The sequence below is a fragment of the Schizophyllum commune genome, assembly GCF_000143185.2.
Source record: "Schizophyllum commune H4-8 unplaced genomic scaffold SCHCOscaffold_13, whole genome shotgun sequence".
In the NCBI taxonomy this organism is placed as follows: Eukaryota; Fungi; Basidiomycota; class Agaricomycetes; order Agaricales; family Schizophyllaceae; genus Schizophyllum; species Schizophyllum commune.
In genome coordinates this window covers 246,875-267,284 of record NW_026089550.1, presented here as the reverse complement: position 1 = coordinate 267,284, position 20,410 = coordinate 246,875, and the positions used below count along the sequence as shown (strand labels likewise).

The 20,410-nt window shown below is 56.3% G+C and overlaps 8 protein-coding genes across 8 annotated transcripts; 2 read left to right on the top strand and 6 right to left on the bottom strand.

The window, feature by feature from the left end:
- Positions 1-1,352: 1,352 nt before the first annotated feature.
- On the bottom strand, positions 1,353-2,402 carry SCHCODRAFT_02672564 (uncharacterized protein; the record flags this gene model as incomplete). Its single annotated transcript, XM_050346648.1, has 5 exons — positions 1,353-1,443; positions 1,493-1,639; positions 1,690-1,907; positions 2,103-2,258; positions 2,310-2,402. 5 exons carry the CDS (start codon positions 2,400-2,402, stop codon positions 1,353-1,355), a joined length of 705 nt encoding a protein of 234 aa, XP_050197583.1.
- Positions 2,403-3,199: 797 nt separating this feature from the next.
- SCHCODRAFT_0113996 (uncharacterized protein) lies at positions 3,200-4,280 on the bottom strand (the record flags this gene model as incomplete). Its single annotated transcript, XM_003026946.2, has 7 exons — positions 3,200-3,232; positions 3,291-3,353; positions 3,671-3,774; positions 3,824-4,003; positions 4,068-4,163; positions 4,215-4,226; positions 4,274-4,280. The coding sequence occupies 7 exons, from the start codon at positions 4,278-4,280 to the stop codon at positions 3,200-3,202; spliced, it is 495 nt and encodes a 164-aa protein (XP_003026992.1).
- A 1,566-nt stretch (positions 4,281-5,846) lies between these two features.
- Positions 5,847-7,833, bottom strand: SCHCODRAFT_02591430 (uncharacterized protein). Its single transcript, XM_050343989.1, has 2 exons — positions 7,121-7,833; positions 5,847-7,063 (listed from the first exon to the last, which is right to left on the bottom strand). Exons 1-2 carry the CDS (start codon positions 7,775-7,777, stop codon positions 5,858-5,860), a joined length of 1,863 nt encoding a protein of 620 aa, XP_050197582.1. The 5' UTR covers positions 7,778-7,833; the 3' UTR covers positions 5,847-5,857.
- Positions 7,834-8,675: 842 nt separating this feature from the next.
- On the top strand, positions 8,676-9,738 carry SCHCODRAFT_01176369 (uncharacterized protein; the record flags this gene model as incomplete). The annotated part of the gene is made up of 4 exons (XM_003026846.2): positions 8,676-8,742; positions 8,805-9,114; positions 9,180-9,330; positions 9,385-9,738. 4 exons carry the CDS (start codon positions 8,676-8,678, stop codon positions 9,736-9,738), a joined length of 882 nt encoding a protein of 293 aa, XP_003026892.1.
- A 227-nt stretch (positions 9,739-9,965) lies between these two features.
- On the bottom strand, positions 9,966-13,730 carry SCHCODRAFT_02602944 (uncharacterized protein; the record flags this gene model as incomplete). Its single annotated transcript, XM_050344051.1, has 4 exons — positions 9,966-11,391; positions 11,517-12,071; positions 12,103-13,450; positions 13,667-13,730. 4 exons carry the CDS (start codon positions 13,728-13,730, stop codon positions 9,966-9,968), a joined length of 3,393 nt encoding a protein of 1,130 aa, XP_050197581.1.
- Positions 13,731-14,861: 1,131 nt separating this feature from the next.
- On the bottom strand, positions 14,862-16,247 carry SCHCODRAFT_02641447 (uncharacterized protein). Its single transcript, XM_003026949.2, has 4 exons — positions 15,863-16,247; positions 15,492-15,801; positions 15,294-15,444; positions 14,862-15,238 (listed from the first exon to the last, which is right to left on the bottom strand). The coding sequence occupies exons 1-4, from the start codon at positions 15,927-15,929 to the stop codon at positions 14,906-14,908; spliced, it is 861 nt and encodes a 286-aa protein (XP_003026995.1). The 5' UTR covers positions 15,930-16,247; the 3' UTR covers positions 14,862-14,905.
- A 188-nt stretch (positions 16,248-16,435) lies between these two features.
- Positions 16,436-17,941, bottom strand: SCHCODRAFT_02555161 (uncharacterized protein). Its single transcript, XM_003026950.3, has 4 exons — positions 17,484-17,941; positions 17,117-17,426; positions 16,918-17,068; positions 16,436-16,869 (listed from the first exon to the last, which is right to left on the bottom strand). The coding sequence occupies exons 1-4, from the start codon at positions 17,545-17,547 to the stop codon at positions 16,531-16,533; spliced, it is 864 nt and encodes a 287-aa protein (XP_003026996.1). The 5' UTR covers positions 17,548-17,941; the 3' UTR covers positions 16,436-16,530.
- Positions 17,942-18,125: 184 nt separating this feature from the next.
- Positions 18,126-20,347, top strand: SCHCODRAFT_02591419 (P-loop containing nucleoside triphosphate hydrolase protein; the record flags this gene model as incomplete). Its single annotated transcript, XM_003026847.2, has 3 exons — positions 18,126-18,392; positions 18,444-18,632; positions 18,680-20,347. The coding sequence occupies 3 exons, from the start codon at positions 18,126-18,128 to the stop codon at positions 20,345-20,347; spliced, it is 2,124 nt and encodes a 707-aa protein (XP_003026893.1).
- Positions 20,348-20,410: the final 63 nt, after the last annotated feature.

Genomic DNA, 20,410 nt, shown 5'->3' with positions numbered 1-20,410 from the left:
TGCGTGGCGGTCGACTAAGGAAGATGGCCAGCCATACGTATTCGACAGGAACAAATATATCTGACATGATTCTGAGGTCTTTTTTGATGGCCACTGAGTATCTCGTCTACGCCGCCGCAGCTCGGAAAGTTCAACACAGCACGCGCGTCACGCTTCGAGCTCCAGGTACCCTCAGAGAATAGGCCCATAGACTTTGAAAGTCTGATGATACACACAACACGCAACACTGACGATACAGCTGAAACCATACATGCACATGCCTGCTTAGCCATCCAGTCCGCCCCCTCGTTCATCCAGACTACCCCTTCCTCCATCTGCTAAATGCCCTTGGACGCGCGACCAGTTCAGGAAGAGTCAGTCTGTTGGAGAATTAGATAATGTAGACGAAGTAGAAGGATATAGCGAAAGGCAAAAGGTTCACTGTCATGGAGTCTGGTCACCAAGGCGGCGGTGTCTTGTAGCGCCACCGAGGTGACCAGTGGTGAGAGCGTGCCTCGTCTCAAGCAATAGACCACACACTCAGGCGAAGCCTGCGAGTTACATTCTGGAAAGACAACCATCAGCCCACGTGGTACGGGGCGAGAGCATACCAAGAATAACGTGAAGGCGATGGCGATGACGATGCAAAAGCGGTGGCCTCGAGTGATCCGGTTCAAACGACGCTGGAGGTGATGTTGATACGCGAGTAAGCGTCAAGAACCCACGCACGCACCTTCAACGTGCATACACGCCGACCTGAACTTGTCGCGGCGACCTGAGCTTGATACACTTGCGATCAAAATGATTGCAAGATCGTCGCTCGTCCATTTGTGGATATCTCCTCGGCGCTACCCGAATGCCAACGCCAGACCCCAGCGCTAGAATGCTTAATGCACCAGCACGCTATATACGCAGTGTCGCTCAGCACGGGGCACGGGGAAGGCTGGAGGAGCTCGAGGGTTCCCCTGGCGATCTTGCAATCATTTTGATCGCAAGTGTACTGTATAGCGCATTGCGAATTGGGCAAGCTGGAGCATTGCGACTTGAGCGCTACCGAAGTCCCTCGTTGGGATAGGGATTGTCGATCATCGTCGATGAAGGAAATCATTGGCCTGCCGACCACATTGGCCTATCGAGTTCATTCCGCCGCCGCGCCGGAGGAAACCCATTGCGCCGCCGCGTCGAAGGTAGTCATTGCGCTACCGCGCTGAGAAAGATCTTCGCAAGGTCACGCGGGGGTTGTATCATTACGCCTCTACGCTAGGAAAGTCATTGCGCCGTCGCGAGATAGAGATGCAACGCATCGCCGCGTGAGGAGAGGTAATTGAGCGGCGCCGGTCCTCAATCTTTTGCCTCGCTTCTCGCCCTCATAGTCAATGTTCTCGACGGTCGCTGTCGTTGTTCTTGACGATCGATGTCGGAAAGGAAAAGGCTGATGTCGAGAATGAGAGCATTGGGCAGAGCCTGAAAGTGACGTTAGCCAGCGTACAGGAAACTCAGCACGCGGACGCACCTGTCTACCCTTGGTGGGAGCAAGCATGTATTCTTCTTGCTGCGCAGGGCGCCCGATGTCCATGGGCAGCTGATTGCCACTTGACGGCCTGGACTTGAGGCGCCGGAATGTTCGAATTGAAGCGTCAAGAGGCGATATCCGAGAGATCTAGTGAAGGCGGTCAGTGTTCAGCTGGTGAGAACACAGCGTCTACGCACCGTTGAGCAACCCGGTCTCCGCGGCATTGGGCAGGCTCGCGGGGGCGTCGAGGTCCTCGTCGGGGTACATTGATGCTTTTGTAATAGTATGGCATCGAAAATTGACGCTCTTGCGTGGCATCGTATTGATGCTCTTGCATGGCATCGGGACTGACGCTCTTGCGTAGCATCAGCATCAAAACTCGTGGCATCGTTGACTGCAGGTCGAGCAGTTGATCCTGGGGATGAGGCGAGAAAAGTTAGCGAGGCGCGCATGTTGGACGGTCGAGTCCCGCACCATTGAGCTGCGCAATCACCGTGGCACGGGGAAAGTCTGCGAGACATTGATGCACTTGCAAGGCATCGGGAGATTGCTAGACGACGTCGAGGGGTGACCATGATCAGCGACGAGGACACGCAACGTCGGCGATGACGCACTTTTGAGCTTCCCGGTGGCCGCGGGATTGGATCAGCTCGGGGAGGCATTGATGCACTTGCAACGCATTGTGGGACTCGGAGTACTTGTCGAGGACTTGAGGATATCGGGCACTGAAGATTTGGGGAGAGCTAGCGCGAAGAATTCGAGGAGACTAGCACCGAGGTTAGCGACGAAAGCATGCCACGACACACGAGTGGCGTACCATTGTGGATCCGCTCGTAGTGGCATTGGGAGAGCCTGAGAGTGCATTGACGGTAATTGCGAACCGTCGAAATTGACAGCGCTTGCAAGCCATCGAGGCGGAGTCGTCCCGAGTTGAGAGAAGACTGGCGTAGTCGGACGAGAGCAAACTATGAGTGGCGGAGATGACAGTTGGAGACAAGAGAGAACGCCCATCAAATCGCGCACATGCACTGCTTCTGTAGATCACTTTTCAAACTCCGCTGCAATATCAGCTCGCATGGCGGTCACGTTACCGGCTCGCTGCCTGAGCCTGATCTGCGCTTCGCACATTGCGTGGTGGCTGGCCGAGGGAGCATGACCAGCCACACGTATCTAACAGAGCAAGTAAATCCGTTATGATGTTGAGGCCTTCCTATCATGGCCGCTGAGTATTCCGTCTACTACGCCGCTGTAGATCGACAAGTTCGCCTCATCACGCACGTCTGAGTCACGCTTCCAGTTCCGAGTCCATTCATGAATCTATCCGTAGACCATGAAAGTCTGCTATACAAGATGATACACAAGGCACATCACAAGGAATACATCCGACCCCATAGCCTCATACACTATGCCCGTTCAGCCATCCCGACCGCTCCCTCGTCCAAACGAACTTCCCTTCAAACGCACTAACGGCGCCGGAGTAATCGATCTGCTGGAGGGTTAGATGATGTAGACGAGTTAGAAGGAGATAGTGGAGGGAAGAAATGTCCACCGGCGTTGACGCGAGAGTAGAGTTCGGTCAATGAGGCGAAGGTATAGTCCAGGTAAGAGGTCGCACCCCAGGACAAGCTCCCAGTACATGTTCTAGAGATAGAGACGTCAGCCTACGATAGGCAGAGCGGAATTTATACCGAGGACGATGCAAAGCCGTTAGGCGGTGTTGGGAGGCGTCATTCTATCTCTCTGAAGAAAATGTCAGCGCGCAAGCGACAACTGAAGAAAGACTAGTACACGCACCTACCTCCTCTATCTTCAAGTCGACGCAACGGCTTGGGCTTGGCGCGATGACCTGAGCAGCGGCGACCTGAGGATGGGGGATAGCACATTGCGACTTAAGAGCTGCTGCAGTCCTTCGTGAAAACACATCTCGACGAAGGAGTTCGTCGGTCCGCGGACTTCATTGCGTCGCCACGCGAGAGAGTTCGATTGCGCTGCCGTGCGAGGGAGATACATTGCGCCACTGCACGAGACGAATACATTGGGCCGCTGCGCAGAAAGTGTATCGCGTCGCCGAGCTGGAGAAATGGACTGAAGCGGCGTTGGTCCTTGATCTTCAGTCCCTTGGGCAGAGCCCTAGACCGGCTTCAGTCCGTGCCGGGGGAAATCATCGAGCAAACGCACCTGTTTACCCTTGGTGGGGCGAGGGAGCTTTTCTTCAAACATTGCCACTTGACGGCTTGGACGTGAGGCGCGTCGACCTGGTGGAGTAGCGATGTTCGACAGATCTGTATCGAAGGTTATTGACTAGCGTAGGAGATAACGGCGACAACGCACTATTGAGCTTCCCGATTTCCGTAACATTGGGCGAGCTCGCGCGGGCATCGATGTCTTCGTCGCGGGGATACTGAGTTACCAGTAGCATCAGCATTGACGCTCTTGCATGGCATCTGCATTGATGCTCTTGCGCAGCATCGACATTGCCGGTCGTGGCATCGGTGGGCGCAGGTCGACGAGCTGAGGCTTGAGTTGTTGGGGCAGACAAAGCCAGCGGAGAGCGCAAAACAATCGAGTGGCCTACCATTGGGATACCCAATCGCCGAGACATTGGGCGGGTCCGCGATATATTGATGCACTTGCGGAACATCGAGCGATGAGTAGATGATGCCAAGGGAACCTATCGACAATGGTCAGCATCGAAAGCGCGCACAGAAAGTACGCAGCTCACCATTGAGCAGCCCTTTGCAGTGAGTTTAGGCGAGCTCAGTGGGACATTGATGCGCTTACAACGCATCGATAACTTGATTAGAGTACGTTTCGAGGGCCCAAGGAGATCGAGCGCTGAGGACTTGAGGAGGTTACAACGGACGTGAGCAACGAGAACGTGTTTGAAAGTTCGAGTGGCGCACCATTGAGGGACCCGGGCGCCCTGACATTGGGCCACCTCGTGAGATGTTGCCGGCACTTGCGAGCAACTGCAGGCTTAGGATACATGTGCATGTCGAGGATATCTAGTGAACGAAGTGAGCGACACAAGCATACCACATCCAACCAGTGGCGTACCATTGGGTCACCCGCTCGTCGTCGCATTGGGCTAGCCCGAGAGGACATTGACGGCACTTGCCGGCCATCGAGAGCATTGACGACGCTTGCAAGTCATCAAGGCAGAGGTTTCGGTATCGAGAGCGGGCTGTCGAGGTTGGTAAAGGGGGGTTGCGGGTGGCGGAGATGGCGGTCGGAGTCAAGAGAGAAAGTCCATCAAATCGCAAGCACGCACCGCTTATGTATGCCGCTTTTCGAACTCCGCTGAACCATCAGTCACCAAAAGGGCGAAACATTGTCTCGGCACCGACCAGGACCTTTTTCGAGTCACCGCGCTGCGCATGCCACAATGGAAGCTGGTGCCTTTGCGACGGACTCGGAGCAAAAGCTCTGTCAAGAGTGAATGACTATCTCGTCGCCGTCGGAATTACCTAGTTACATCGCACGATCTTTCCCTGTACTCGGGAACGGGGCTGAGCCCGCAGCTGCCCTGGTAAACACACGAGGTCAGCCTGTAAGACCACGTATGAGGCTGCGATATGCATCTCCTGCATCCGGCAAGAGATCGTGGCAAGCCATAATCGCTTAGGAAGGGCGAACAAAGTTTGCTGCTCCTCATCGCGCCTCATCAGCGCAGGTCGCAACATGAGGTGCGCCACAAATTCTCTCAAACTTCAACATGCACGTGATTGACAACGTTACGGGTCACGCACTCTCCCCATGTTGCGAATCCTTTTGTGCCGTGAAAATGGATGCCTAAATATGAACGAATGACTAGTGTATGCAAGAAGAGACTAAGAGTAAGAACAGGTTAACGACTCGACTTCGGGTAGACGAGATAGCAATCCCAAGTGAAGATAATCGGGGCACAATAAATACAGTAGATGAGTGAGCGGCATTGAGGGCAGGGAGACGAGAACGAGTGAGTATGAGTGATAGAGGACGATCTCAATATAAGACATCACAGGTGAATAAGGGGAGAAGAAATGAGAAAGACCATAAGTCGTGATTCAGAAATCGGGGCACGCCAACAGGACGTCGGAGGCGGCTACGAGCATGTAGGAGAGAAAAGATATATCGGGCGAAGAGATATGATACAGCCCGATCATTTCATAGCATTAGCGCTTACGCAAGCGCTTCAAGTTTTGCTTGAGGCAGATGTCCGAAGTAGGCTTGGGCGATGAGCGGCAAGAACTTCGAAGGAGGCGAGGGAGGTGCGTTCGGCAACACAAAGGACGAAGCCCCGCTGAGCGCGACGGAAGCGGTAATCCTGCGCGCGACTGACTTCCAAAGCATCTCATGAACATAGTCATAGAAGCCATCTTGTAGTCACTCAGGCCGCTCGACTTGTCGACGCGAGCATAGCTTAGGGTACGGCGCGTAGTGACCCTGTCCGCGCGAAGTGAGCGACGGAGCCTTGAAAGATGACGACGAGGACGTCTTCTTGAGAGATGAGGGTGTCCTTTTGAGCGTCGGACGTATCGGCGAGTCCAAAAACGAGCGCGAACGCGTCAGAGGTGTCGGCGTCTCCGGCGTCCAAGGAATGCAGGCCGATTCATTGCCGCGCTTGGGGGTCAGCGGCGTCGCGTCCATTGGCGACTTTGTTGCTGCTTCCATCGGCATCTGTGGCGTCGTGTCCGTCGAAGTATTCGTTATCGCCTTCATCGGTGTCCTTGGCGTCGCGTTCGTGCGCCGTCTGCGGTCGGGAGGCGGTGGTGGCCTCCAGCGGTCAGGGGTCATAGACATCGACGGGTCCTCTTCCATGATTGTGGGCAGACCTTGTCCTTTGCGCGAGGATCGAAGGCCCTTGCGCGTGGCCAGCGCCTGCTCCCGCAATTTACGCAATTTTTGTCTCTCCGATAAGCGCTCCTCGACTTCCGGCGACATGTCGCGCTTGACAAGAGGCGCCTTGAGGTATTGGGGCGTGTGCAACGCTTGGCTTGGCGTACATGTAGTCGGTGTGTATTGGACCGGCGTGTACGGACCTTCGATCGGCGTAATCGGGCCCTCCGCCAGCGCAAACGAGTACTTGACCGGCGTGGACGGGCACGCTATTGACGACGGGTCAGTCGTCATTGCCGACGGTGGCGAAGCAGCGATCATCTTTTGAGGTCCCGCCATGTCAAGACCGGGCACCTCAACGTCGTCAAACTCGATGGGCAAACCTGAGAACAACTTGTCGAGGTCTTCCCCTTGCAGAATCCGCGCGGCGCGAAGCTCGAGATCCGATGTGAGCCCGGGTATTTCGCCTTCTTCTAGTTCTTGCGAGGCATCCGCGTGTTGAGGTTTGTAGGGCACAAGAGCCCGGGAACCATTGCCTTTCGCTTTGCGGGCCTCGAGGTAGTCTAGGATGCCGTGCACGTCGAGGGGGAGGAGCTTGATTGCTGTAGGCTCGAGACCGTATTGCAGAATAGCGGCGTTCAGGTAAGACCGAGCACATGCTTCCAGGGCGGGATGACCCGCGGAGGAGAAAGACTGAGAAGGCTGAGTGTCGGTGATCTCAGGGAGCCGGCGCTCCGGTCCTCTCGCGGCAATCTGATCAACACGAATAAGTGAGCAGAAGATACCGTGCAGCGCAGCCATGTCACGCACCATCTCGTCCCTGACTCGTTTGATGAAATCGGGGTCTCCCTGGCACATCGCTGCGAGCTTCTCCGCGTTCTTCTCCCCCAGTTCTCGCAGGTGTTTGAGCCACTCGCGGCTAACCCATGTCTTATCTTGTCCGATCGTCCATGACTTCAATTGCGAGGTGTCGACATCGGAATCATCGAGCTCGATCGGGAGTGCGAGAACATAGCTATCCCACCGAACCCAATTATGAATGGGCACCGGGTCCGTGTCTAGGAGTGGCGTGTTCGTGTATCTCGCACACGCTGGACGCGCGCGAAGGAGGAATGGATGAAACGAGCTCGGGATATCGTTCTCTTGTGCGCCACCGAACGTCGCGAGGAGGAAGACAACACATATAGGCCGGCCACCTCTTGGGACTCGGTGGTAAAGCAGAAGCGCGGGGCGATCACCTTTGCTGTATGCCAGCGGCCCGTCGTATGGGAAGCCCTCGCGGCGCAGGTTGCGCGCCATGGTTTGCCAGATGGATACCCCAGCGCGGTACAGGAAACCAGTGCGGTAGATCTGGTTGTTGGGAGAGTAGTCTTCCTCGGCGATGGATGGTAAACGTGGCCTGGACTGTTCGGCAGACCAAAACTTGTAGGAGCCGTTTCTTGTGAGCGCTTGAGGTTGGCGATCCATGGTTGCTCTGAGCGTATGCGAAGCGTGTGGCAACAAGAGATGGGGGTGGAAGGGAGAGGTTGCCGGAGGGCGCGCGATGCGAAGGTGAGGGTGGCGGTTTGGGACAAGAAGAGTCGAATGCGAGATGAATGTACATAAGCAATCACAGCAAAGCGCGGCGGGCGCCGACATCAACAAAACGTTGCCATCATGTGATCAGTACCATCATGGGCATGGACGATTGATGGAAGGGTCGGCCACGGGACCCCGCCGTCTACTCTGCATTCAAAAGAACCAAGGGAAACAATGCCATGATCGCCTACAGGAAAGGCCAATGCGTGAAAGAACTGCGCAGCGAGGGCCTGAAGACCCTGAACTTGCGCGCGCCTCCACGTCGAGCGCGAGCGCGATGTACGAGATTTCTCGGCAAGACGCGTCATTCGCAGGGGAGCTGTCCTCCAAAGGCCAGATATTCACAGGTCGTTGAAGACGGTAGGTACAGAGGATCGCCTCGTGTCCCGGCATTCGCCGAGGAGTCATATAGTTCCGGGCTTCCCCATTGAGCAATCATTGTCTCGGTCTTATACTCATGCTGACCGCCGGCATTTCCTCCTGTCGCAAGTCACTTGTGTCTACGCTCTGAGGCTGCGTATGTGATGCCTCTCATTGGCCGGACATCGCTCCCGCGATGATAATGGTCGCCGTCAATTCGAATGGATATGTTCTTGTACTAGGAAATCGAAGCCTGCGCAGATAGACTCGGCCGTGTTGAATGACGCTCCCTGGCGGGCTTTTCGGCGCATATGACCTACTCGCACTGGCTTAATATGATTTTCTCGGCACCTATCGAGAAGACGCTCAACACCCACCAGATCGATTGGCCTACGGCAAGACGCCGCGTCTCCTGCCTCTGAACACCATGTCTGAAGTCAACGAATCTCCAGTAATCTCGGACTCAAAGACAGTTGATAAGCAGTCGTTACGATGTACGTCGTCTGTACAGTTCTATTCTTCGAGGACTGACCGACGCCGTGAATGCGTTCCCCAGTCTCTTCGACCGGCGACGATATCATCGTATTCCGCTCGAGCGACGGCACCCTCTTCAATATCCACCGCTGCAATCTCAAGTGCACCACGGATGGGCCCCTTGCCGCTGACTTCCCTGCTATTGCCGGTGAAGAGGTGGAGCTTACAGAGGATGGCGACACGCTCGAGACGCTTTTCGCGTTCGTCTACCCGGGCGCGCCCCCTTCCCTGAAGGATCTGCCAATCGACGCGTTCATGAAGATTGCAGAAGCTGCAGAGAAGTATCACATCGCACCGGCGTTGAGCGTATGTAATCTTATCATTGACCTCAAGTAAGGCATACTCTTGTCCCCCTTGATGGGCGCTCCTACTGATCCGAATTATCTTCCCCGCTTAGATTTCTCTACAAGGATCACCCCCTCGAGATACTCCAGCATGCAGATCGCCACAATCGTTGGGAGCTGCTCGACCTCGCGGCTCCATACACTCTAGACGCGACGACTGCAGCAGCCCGCGCGACGCTTTCTATACACGTATTCGCTGCTTGGGTGCGTAATTTTCATCTATCCTGTCCGCTTAGTTAAACGACCTCTATCTTGTAGGTCGAATACAGAGATACCTGGATCAACGTCTTCCGACAGAAATGCCACGAAATTCGATTTCGAGCCGTGCACTATGGAAACATCTCAGCATGCCGATACTGGCCCTGCGTAGTCGCTGTCATCGAAAAGAGGGTATACGAATTGGGATATGACACCCTCCTCAGGGATCCCCATGCCATTTTTTCTGAAGGCAAAGATCATATCTCATTCGTGGGCAGTGTGGGGGGACCCAAGGAGGCATCTCAGTGTTCAAGATGCGACATACAGGTGGATGAATGGGAGGAGCTTATACGGGCGGAAGCTTCTGCCTTGCCGATGTTTTCGGCCTTCCTGTCCCCGGATGTGAAGACGTGAGTCTGAATTGGCAGCGTCGTCGCTAAATCACAGCGTTTGATATACGATGAAATGCATAATCTATGTTCATGGACTGCAATTTTGACATTCAGATACTTAAATGTCTTACCTCACCTGTTTATACTTCGAGTGTTACAGATATATCCATGCGGACGCCTAAGATGCAGCGGAGGATGCATGCATGTCATCACCTTCCTAAGCCAGTCCCTTCAACATACGATGGCTAATTACCCCTCGAACCACCCTTCCTCCCACAACCACTCCGCATACGGTTCCAACTCCACAATCTTAAACCTCTCCTCCTCACCCGCTTTCGGCCGCTGCCTCTCCTCTTCTAGCATCGCCCGCCACGCCCCGCTAAGACCACCCGCCCACGCGACAAGCTCTACCGTCCAACCCCTCCGCAAAGCGGCGCGAACCGTGCCCGGGAACCCTGCCGCGCGCACATCCGCGCCGCTCGGGCTGGCATCGCTTCCCGCGAACGCGCTGAAGGGAGGATAGTCCCCCGGGTTACCGTCTCCTGTCGCGAGCACGATCGTCCCGCCAGGCGGTGCGGGGTGGAGGGCGGCTTCGGCAAGCGAGACGGAGGTTCGCTTGTTTATGTTACTCTCCGCGCTCAAGAACGCACGCATCGCCTCCTCCTCGGCCTCTGCCATCGCTTGGTGCAGCTTAAGTTGCAGGAGCTCGTCGACGCCCTGCTCGCGGTATTTCAGTCGACTCGGCGTGCCGCTGCCGCTGCCGCTACCTTCAGCTGCAGCGACTCTGCTAGTGCCGGCATCCATCCTCCCTTCTCCGGTCGCCATACCTCGCGCATCGCCCATTGACACCCCACGCGAGTGCCCGGGCTTCTTGCGCCCCATCATCACGGATGGACTCGTGTTGGTGTGCTGCAGCACGCCGTGCGCATTCCCTACGCTCCCAAAGCGCGCATGCCGACTCTTCACCGGGCTCGCATGTCGTGCTGTCTGCGTCGTGACTGGCCGGTCTACACTCGCATGTCGTCGGTGCTTCCCCTCCTTCTCCCTCGGCGCCGCAAGCCGCGTCTCCTTCCCTGCTCCATGTACGCCCTCCGCGTACCAGCTCGCGCGCTTGCTCTTCGTCGGCGAGCGACTCACGCGGTCGCGTCGCTCCTCAAAGCGACCGGACTCCGCTGCCTGCCGCACCTCCACCTCGACTGGCACCCGGCGGAAAACCGTCACCCGATATCCCGCCTCCCGAGCCCCATCCATCGGCTGATACAGCGGGCTGCTCGCCACGCACTCGCGCCACCGACAGGGCCGCCCGCGCTCGAGAATGAGCGCCAGCGCCGCGTGTGATAGGTGTCTGCTGGGTCGTCGAGTAAGAGGCGTCGCTACCGTGTTGGGGTTGATGGTCGGTATCTGCGGGAGTGGGCGCCCACGCGGAGGCGTCGCAGGCATAGCGCTTGGAAGAAGGGCGCCCTTCTTCAGTGGAGAGCCGGGAGGTACGGTTGCAGTGCTCTTGATCTTAGTTTTCGGGTCCTTGTTGTCGCTGCTACTCTCCGCAATCGGATTCTTGGGGCGCTTCCTGGGCGAGCTCAGACCGCTGTCTGTCTGTGAACGCTTGCCATCCGTGCGTCCGCGCGTCGGGCGGGTCTTCTTCAGCCAGTTGAGGAGGCCGATGAGAATGTTCGAGCTGCGAGAGATGGTCAGCAAGGCATGACTGGGAGTGCGAACAGGAAGAGATTGACGACGTCGAAGCTTGTATCATGCACCAAAGCGGGGAAAGGCATGTAGAAGAGATAGAAGGAGAGCACTCACTGGTCGATAAACACATGCACTACCGCATCCTCACTCGTCCCCACCAACGGCGCGCCAGCATCAAGATTCGCGCCAACATTCATCCCAGCAATCGGCCCCAAAGCCAGCCGCCGCGCCTGCTTCTCCACCGCGGCCGCGTTCGCGGGGAACGCGCGAGATAGATGCGCAGCGAGCGCGGTAAGGCGTGCAGCCCGAGCTTTGGCAGGGTCGGTTGGCGTAGCATTCGTCGTCGTGTTGGGATTGTTCGGCGTAGAATGATCATTCGCATGCGTCGATACTTCGACGCTATGCGCGCGGCCCTTCAGCTTACGGCGCCGAGAAGGCGTCGCGGGTGTCGTCGCGGCCTCGAGCCCATCAGGGGTGACATTCATTAGGCCCGTTGTCGAGCCACCAGCCGTGGAGCCAATGATCGTCGAAGTCCCCGATACCAACGTCGGCGTCGACTTCGACGCGTGCGAGGACAGCGCTGACGCGAGCCGCGAGGTCTTCCCAGTCTTCTTCGCCGACGCGTTACTGGAGCTCACGTCCTTCCCCAAGCTGAGCCCCTTCCCTCCACTGCCCGAGCTCATCCCCTTCCCCGCGCTACTCGACGACACCACCGCTGGCGCCGACGATGAACTGTCGTCCGCGTCTTCGCCCCGTGTCAACGGCAGCGAGCAGCGTCCGGCTCTTCTTCCGCTTGTGCCGCCGGCGCTCCCGGGAGGCGAGCGCTTCTTGAAGTTGGCGGTAGCCTTCGGGCAGGTCGATTGACGACGGCTCGCCGGCCGTCAAAGATGATGAAGCCGGTCCTGCAGTACGTCCGTCAAGTGCTTGGGAACGTCCTTCAGGTGCGGGGGCCGCCTCTCCCTCTGCATCCACGGACGCCGAGTTTAGCCTCGCTTCCCGCTGCGCGGCCGCACGCGTGCGCTCAGCAGCGAGGAAAGACAGCACCTCGTCCAAGTAGCCCAGCGAAGGCCGCGTCGTATCGTCCTCCGCGACGCTGTCGGTGTCGTCGGTAACAGATGACGCATCATCGTAGGCGCCGTAGTTTGTGGGTCCATCGCCATCGTAGCCCCCGCGCCCGCCGCGATACTCCTCCGCTATCAGGATCGTGCGGCCTCCTTCATCTTCCGCCTCTTCATCCTCCTCAGTCCCAAGCTCATCCTCCTCCGTATCTTCGTCTTCTTCTTCGTCTTCCTCCCCTTCCACATCTTCATCTTCTTCCTCAGTAACCGAAAGACTCTCCGTCCCGCCCTCCGCCGTCGACGTCGGCGTGGCCGACCGCGGAGGCGATGGCGCACCCGACGACGCGGTGTGCACCTCGAGCTCGATGCTCGCGGCGTAGGATGAAGGCGTGAACGCATCGGGATCGCGACCCGGTGCGAAGGCCCCCCGACCCACGACGTCGGTCGGCGTCAGGGTGTCCAACTTGATGCTCGTCGTGCGCGCGTCCGAGCTCGTCGTACGCGCATCCGAGCTCGCTGTCAACGCGTTCGAGTCCACGCTCGCCGTATATGTGTGATGCCCGACGGGCGCGAAGCGGTCCGGATTCATGGCCGCGAAAGCTTCCGGGTCCACGCTCGCCGTGCGCGATTCTAAGTATTGCGCGATCGGCTGTCTCGCCCACACCGTGCTGAAGTCCGGGGAGTCCGTCGAGCGTGGGGCGAGGGAGGAAAGGATGGTGGACTGGCGGTCGCGGTCGGTGCTGGCGCGGTCGTGACTTGCATTCCCATGTTCATGGTCCACGCCAGCAAGTTCGCGGTCTATGCTTGACAGTTCGCGGTCTATGCTCGAAAGCTCGTGGTCTGTAGTGGCGACTTCGCGGTCGGTGGGCACATGGAGGGATGAGAGGCCGTCGTCGCTGGATCCTTGGACGCGCAGCAATCGCTGCGAGACCGAGTGCAAGTGCGTGAACTCGCGGAAGACGCTCTGGAAGGCGCCAAGGTCGGGGATTTCTGTGGTTTTTTCCCGTCCGAGGGAAGAGTGGCGCAGAAGTGCACGGAGAAGGGGAAGGTCCGTGTCAGTGCGGCGTCGGGGGTCATCCAGAGCGGTCCAAATACGGTCGGAGCAGGCGGAGGCGCATGAGGAGTATCCGTATATGATCGAAGGGTAAGGGAGAGGGAGAGACGAATGTCAGTGAGAAGCTCTTTGAGAAGAGCTAGTTCACGCACCGTCGGACGTCGCCTCGCTTGCTTGCGAGTTGATCGAGAAAGGGCTTATAGGTGTCGGCGACATCGTTGTGCTTCCCGAGCTCGACCTATGCATCCCGTAGGGTGGCGTAGAGCCATAGGCACCGCGCGGCGAGCTCGAAGGGTGAACCCCGTGTGGCGCGCGCGGGGGTGGCGTCGTGTGTATTGTGCTTGGTGGGTGCATTCCTGTTGTACAACGTCGAGAGTCGAGATAAAGGGCGAGCGTATAGATAGTTCTGTCCTTGTTCTATTGTTCCTTGTCTGTGATGCTATCCGCTATGATGTCGGCGGTCCGAGCGCGAGATGCTGTGATGGCCTGAAGCTGCGGCCAGTCTTGTTGGTGGTGTTTATGTCCGGTATTGTACAGTGTCGTTTGGTTTCGTTTACAGGTCTAGGAGAACAGCAAAGGGAGCGAGATTAAGAGATATTATACCGGGCTATGTTGCTAGAGATGACTGTGCGAGAGAAGAAACCGATGCCCGCCACCGTCTATCGCGCGCCACGCGCATTCCATCGGCGCCACACGTGCCTTGCGTCATGCACGTGCCATCCATACACACGGACCTACACGTCCAAGTCGTGAAAGTATTAATGCGACGATGCAAAGTATCGCACAGAAAATTCATTCTGGTATAAATGCGGATAGTGGTCGTATAGGAAGGGTCCCTTGTCTAGCGACCCTTATTTGGTACCAAGGTTTCCGTACATCAGAGGTGGAGAGAAAACAGAGAGATACGCTTCTAGCAGAGGAAAAGCAGTGTCTCAGTCGGAGTTGAGGTCAAGAAAAAGGATACCAAGGGACTCTGTCGTTTCCAAAGCGCTGGAGCTCATGTATAACCGTCAGAACTATGCGGCGGGGAATCCGGTGGATCAAGTATCCTCCTTTCAGCGTGTTTGCTGGCATTAGTGCCGGGTCTAGTGGGGCTGATGTCCTCGCGGCGGACTTCCTGGGCACGGTCCGGGAGGGGTTAAGCTGAGGAGCTCGTCGCGTGGGCAGGTGGGCTCAGCGGAGCTTCGCGGGTGATGTTGTGTCAGGAGAGGTAGCGGTCGATTGGCGATTGAACACGTCCCTCCGTCATCGTCCTCATCACCACTCAACCCTTCCTGTCCTTTTGCATTCTCGCTAGCCCACATCCAGATACAAAGCCCTCACCACCGCCCTCGCGTTCGCCAGGTGTAATTGGTGTCTACGATGGTACCTCAATATATCATTGCACGCAATCAGTTAGTACAGGCGAAAATACGTGACAATGGCAGAACGGATGACGTTTCCCTGATGAAGCTCTCCCTCCAGGCCAATAACTGCTCGGAACAGCCGGTACCGCTTGTACTTCCTTTGACATTACATTGTACGCTCCTTACTTTCCCAGCTTTGAAAAGAGCGTCTAGGTCGGCATACAACGGAGAGTGTCCCCTTTGTTTCTCCAAGGTCTTATCGACAGCGAAGACAACCTCGGGCCAGAATGGACACGGATCCCCACTGCCCTCGTGACAGTCGCGAAAGCGTATGTCGGAGCACCAGAAGGCGTCGTTGAACGCCTGCCTATAGTCAACCTTATGATTTATTCGTCAGCTCAAGAATACCGCGTCCTGATGGACAAGGACACACCCAGGCAGCAAATAGAGGCAAGGATAGGGTCTGTCGAGCTTTCCTCATCTCCACCCTCAAAGAATATGGAGCCGCGTGATCGAGGAGATCGTGATGACCATGGCGGAAAGCGAATTCGAGTATCTCGAGCGGATGTTCCTTGTATAGCTCTCTAGGGCTTGATCAGCCAGCACCATCGGCCGCTCGCTGGAGACTCACGATACTCGGATGATGATCCGACACACCGTTCTCGCCGGCGCTACGTGGTACTTCTCCGCAGCCTCGGCAACGGCTGCAAAAGTGGGGAACGGTATATTCACAAGGGACGGATGCAGACTCGGATAGACAAATCCGAACAACATGTCCAGCGTCTTCGCGTCCTCCGTGAGCTGAACCTTCTCTCCCGGCACAGCGGTAAAGTTCTCGGCAAGCGGACCGTCCGTTGTGCACCGCAAGTTACAGGAGTGGATGTTGAAGAGGGTCCCATCCGTGGAGCGAAAGACGATGATGTCCTCGTCGGTGGACGCGACTAGATGGTAATATCGATTCTCAGGGCGGAAAACAAGCCTGCAGAGGTTGAAAAGACGTACATCGCGGTGACTGGCGGTCAACAGCTTCTGGAGACCCGTCCGTTTCAGTCTTTCTCTCTTCTGACATGGTGGCAGGAGCAAAGATGTTGGCTCTGTCGTAAACCGATCGATAGAGAGATCGTTGACGCGCTCGCTTCGATAGGCGCCGCGATGGTCAGGCGCTCGTAGAAGCTCGGCGCAGAGATTAGGTTCAGGTATGAGTGTATCAAGTACGGTATCGCGGGTTCGAGATGTCTGTTAAGTAGAGGCTACGTCCTTTCGACGGTGTACGAATCCATCGTGTCGCGAAGAACGTTGAGATTATGCATGTTGGTGATCTCGTTCCAAGAGTTGACAAAGTAGTTGAGACGTCACGGAGATGCCTATGCAGAGGACAGGAGCCAGCAGGATATCATTGAGCGGTGCTGGCAGTAATGAGCGCGGGAGACAGAATCAGATGCGGCGTCCGCCGGCGTCTCGCGCGACGCACGTGACGGGCATCATAAGGACCCACAAGATTAGTCTAAGTCTACGTGAACCCTCATCGCGGGCCCCTAATATCCATAGTCCTTGACACGACAGAGATATTCGGGAGGGTGAAGAATATTGCGTTGGGAGACTTCAAATACTGGCTAGCCTATTAGTAGGATCTTACGGCTGTGAACTCGCGGCAATGGTGTTAATTAAGACTACGATAACGAGATAAAGGTGGATAATGATGGTATAGCAGAGGTCTTCTGTCGAACTAGCTCCTTCCATTCATACAATTGTATGTAGCATTTTGACCGAGCAACACTCTGAGAGTCGTATGTTCCTCCTATGCAGGCCACACCTTCGGACGCCCCGTCGAACAAGACATCCAAATCCACAAATATGGCCCGAGAAGCTGCATCGGACGCCCTTTCGTCGACAGCGCTCACCACTTTGGACCACTGCATACATTTACCACCAGTGTGATGTTGGAAACGATGTCGAATCTCATAACAATCTTCGCGAAAAGCGCGTAGCCACGCTTCTTTGCATTCCGCCTGGTAAAATCATGAGAAGTACCCGAGAGTTACATATGTCAGACGCACCCATGCCACAATAAGGGGAAGTGGCCAGACTCTGCGAACGTCCCGAACGCTCGTGTTGAGAGAATACGGGGCAGCAAGATTCAGAAGGTCTTCGTAGCCGTGCTTATAAGCGTACTGTAGAGCCTCGATCGCATGTTCTTTATATAACGCTCTGATGTGGGCTCAGCATAGTGAACGACGCAAGATGAACCAGACGCACCCCAAATGGATTGTAACGCGACACATAGCCATCGCCGATGCGACGCGATACTTCTCCGCCGCTTCGGCGACGAGCGCGAGCTTGTGGAAGGGCATGTCAACCAGCGTTGGGTAGACACCGGGATAGACGAAGGAGAACAGGGTCTCGAGCGTATCGGCGTCCTCAGTTAGCTCGACCTTCTCTCCCGGCGTGGGTGGGAAGTCTTCCGCAAAAGGCCCATCTGTCGCGCAGCGTAGATTACAGCGATGGATATTGAAGAGGGTGCCGTCGATGGATCGAAACACGATAACGTCCTCATCGGTCGAGGCGACTGTATAGTACGTTCATCAGCGCCGTGAACTCGGTACTGCTCGAGTTCTGCACGTACATCGGGTTGACTGACGGTCAGGGGTCGAGGTACCGGTCTCTCGAGCTCTCGCGTCGTCAGACATGGTGGAAAGAATCAAGAGAGGGCAGACTCGCAACCGTGGACTGATCGATACGGTGGACTTTAAGCGCTTTCTTCGATAGGCGCCAAGACGGTCAGGCGCATGGAGAAGGTCAGCACGAGGAAGTAAATCCAAGCCGGGTACATCCAAAAAGGCTCATGACGCCCACTAAGAGCTTCGATTTCCGAGTACAGTATAGGTCCGGAGGGTGTTATTTCAGCGAAGCGGCCCTTATCGACTCGAGCAAGAAAAGCTGGATCCCAGAGCTCCGCGCAGCATAGCGCGCGAGTGGCAAGAGCGACACGCCACGAGCAGTGTTCGAGTCGGAGTTGAGGTCAAGAATAACGCTTCCCTGAAAGGGAAATTTGGAACCTTGCACCGCTTTGGCAATCCGGGGAATTTTCTAGTCTTGGCCGACCGTGGCGGGAGGGTCAGAGGATCGCATCGGAGTTTGAAATCCAAGGTGCCGACGACATGCCGACGGCCGGCCGGAGATAGCTACTACCTATTCGGGTAGCCAATTGATTCTGCCTTTCACCGCCATTGTACTCTCTGCTTCGCCGGGTATATGCGCGTAGATAATGAGTCAAGAAGTACCTCTCGACGTTAACTCGCACGAATGGCTGCAGAAGACCCTCTGCTCAGCCTCCGGCAACAGCAGTCTTCGAGACTTTCAGGATCATCTAGGCTATGAGATCGCTGTCCGCAATCAGGACGTGTTCCTTTCGGTTGCGACTGGGAGAGGGAAGAGCCTCGTCTTATTTTCAGGCTTGATAGCGAGTAAAGCTCGAGGAGAGGAGGCAGCAGGCATCTTGATAGTCCCGACAAAGGCACTCGCTGAGCAGCATGTATGCTCTTCTCTCTAATGGGGTACATGGATGCGCTGACGCTGTTTCGAGGCGGAAACTGCACGAAAGTACGGAATTAGAAGCATCGTCATCAACGAAGACACCGTGCGCCCTCGTAACGGGCCTGACCCGCTTCAAGAGTTCGAGCAAGGAGACGATGTTCGCGTGGCAGTAGTTAGCCCGCAGATGGCTGTGTATGGGCTCAGGAAATTACTACTGAAGCCGAAGTTTTTGGCAAAGGTAAGCACTGGAATGAATGTGCTGGTAGTGTCTTATTTGATCTGCAGGTTCGATGGCTTTTAACAGATGAAGCACATCTTGTCATGAGCGACACTGTGTTTCGGTCCCACTACGAGCTGTTGTGCAATCTCCGGGCAGTGCTCCGTCGAGAAACGGTCTGGGCGGCAGTATCTGGAAGTGTCCCTACTGCTCTCCGCTCCTCTATCACGCGAAAACTTGGCTTCCTGCCCGGTTACTACGTCGACGCAAGCTATTCCCAGGATCTACCACACGTCAAATACATCACTCGCTTCCTCTCGCACTCCACGACGCAAGGCACCTTTCACGATCTCTCCTGGCTCATCCCTCCGACAGCAAAATCGCTCGCAGATATACCGCAAGCCATTGTCTTTGTGGATACAATAACTCAGGATGGACTACAGCTCGAGCGATATCTTGACAGTCTCCTCGACAGATGCTTGCCGCATGACGAGGCTAGGAAGGTCGCCGTCCGTCAATACAACTCCATATTGACTCAGGCGGAGCGCACGCAGTGGGTCGAAGATTTCAACAATGGAACCATACGTATCGGCATCGTCACAGAGAGCTTCACGTACGGCCTTGACCTCGACTTGTCTACTGCGATCTCCCTCGGGCTCGTCAAGGACAAGAGTGTCCTCAAGCAGCGGCGTGGGCGTGTCGGCCGTCGAGGCCCCGGGAAGTTCATCCTATACTCCCCACGCTGGGTCTCGACTGCTGATGATGCATCGCCACTCACGACTGCTAAGGCAAAGGAGGACTTCGAGAGGCGACGCCAGATGGACCCTGACATATTGGCGTACTGCAATCCCACTACAGCGCGCTGTTCCCGAGCCGTCGATCTAGAAATCTACGGCGATACCTGGCCACCTGACAAGCCGTGGTCGGAGTGCTTATGCGAGACTCACCAGCCTGGCGACAACGCTGCTCACAATGCGCTTGTTCAGCAGTGGCTTGACTTGCTTCAGAATGATGAGCCCCAGCGCGCGACTGTCCGTTCCGATGGCACGTACAAGCCTATCAAGTCGTCCCTGCTCAAGCAGAAGCTCGTTGAACTAATCACCAGCTGGCGCTTGACGACCTGGTACAAGATCTCACCCGAGTCGCAACTACCGGCCCCTTTCTTCCTCCCCACGTCGATAATCCAAAAACTCGTCGATAAGGCGCACGTCTGTGGCGCGGATTATGACGCCTTCGCAACCATTGCTTCGGACTGGCGATACTTGCCTCAGTACGGACGGCTGCTCTTCGATTTTCTTCATCATGCAATGGAGCAAATCGACGAGTTGTGGTCAGAGGTTGTCAACAGTGCGGCATTTCAGGAGGTGGAGGAAATAGACTCCGAGTCCGACTCGTCGAGCTCAGGTCACTCCGGATCCTCGCAACCATTGTCAATACCACGGACAGACTCATCGGTGTCCTCATCCGACTCTAGCCTCGTCTCCACCGCGTCCACCACCTCGCCTCCACCCTCTCCTTTGACTACACCTTTGGACCCCCGTCCAGACGCCCGCTTGCCCCTCGCTCCCATCCAGCCTCCCGGACACTTGCCCATGCGACTCAGCGATAGGAGCACATCATCACAGGAGAACGACGTACCTCGTACCTTCCTCCCCTCCCGCACCTCTTCAAAGCGCCGCTCGCCGTCCAGAAGTCCGTCGACAGCGCAGAAGAAACGGAGGATCCAAAAGAAATAGCCTCGCTGCATTCCAAACGTTGGTGAGTACCGCAAATTGTGTATGAAGTCGCGCTCACCATGC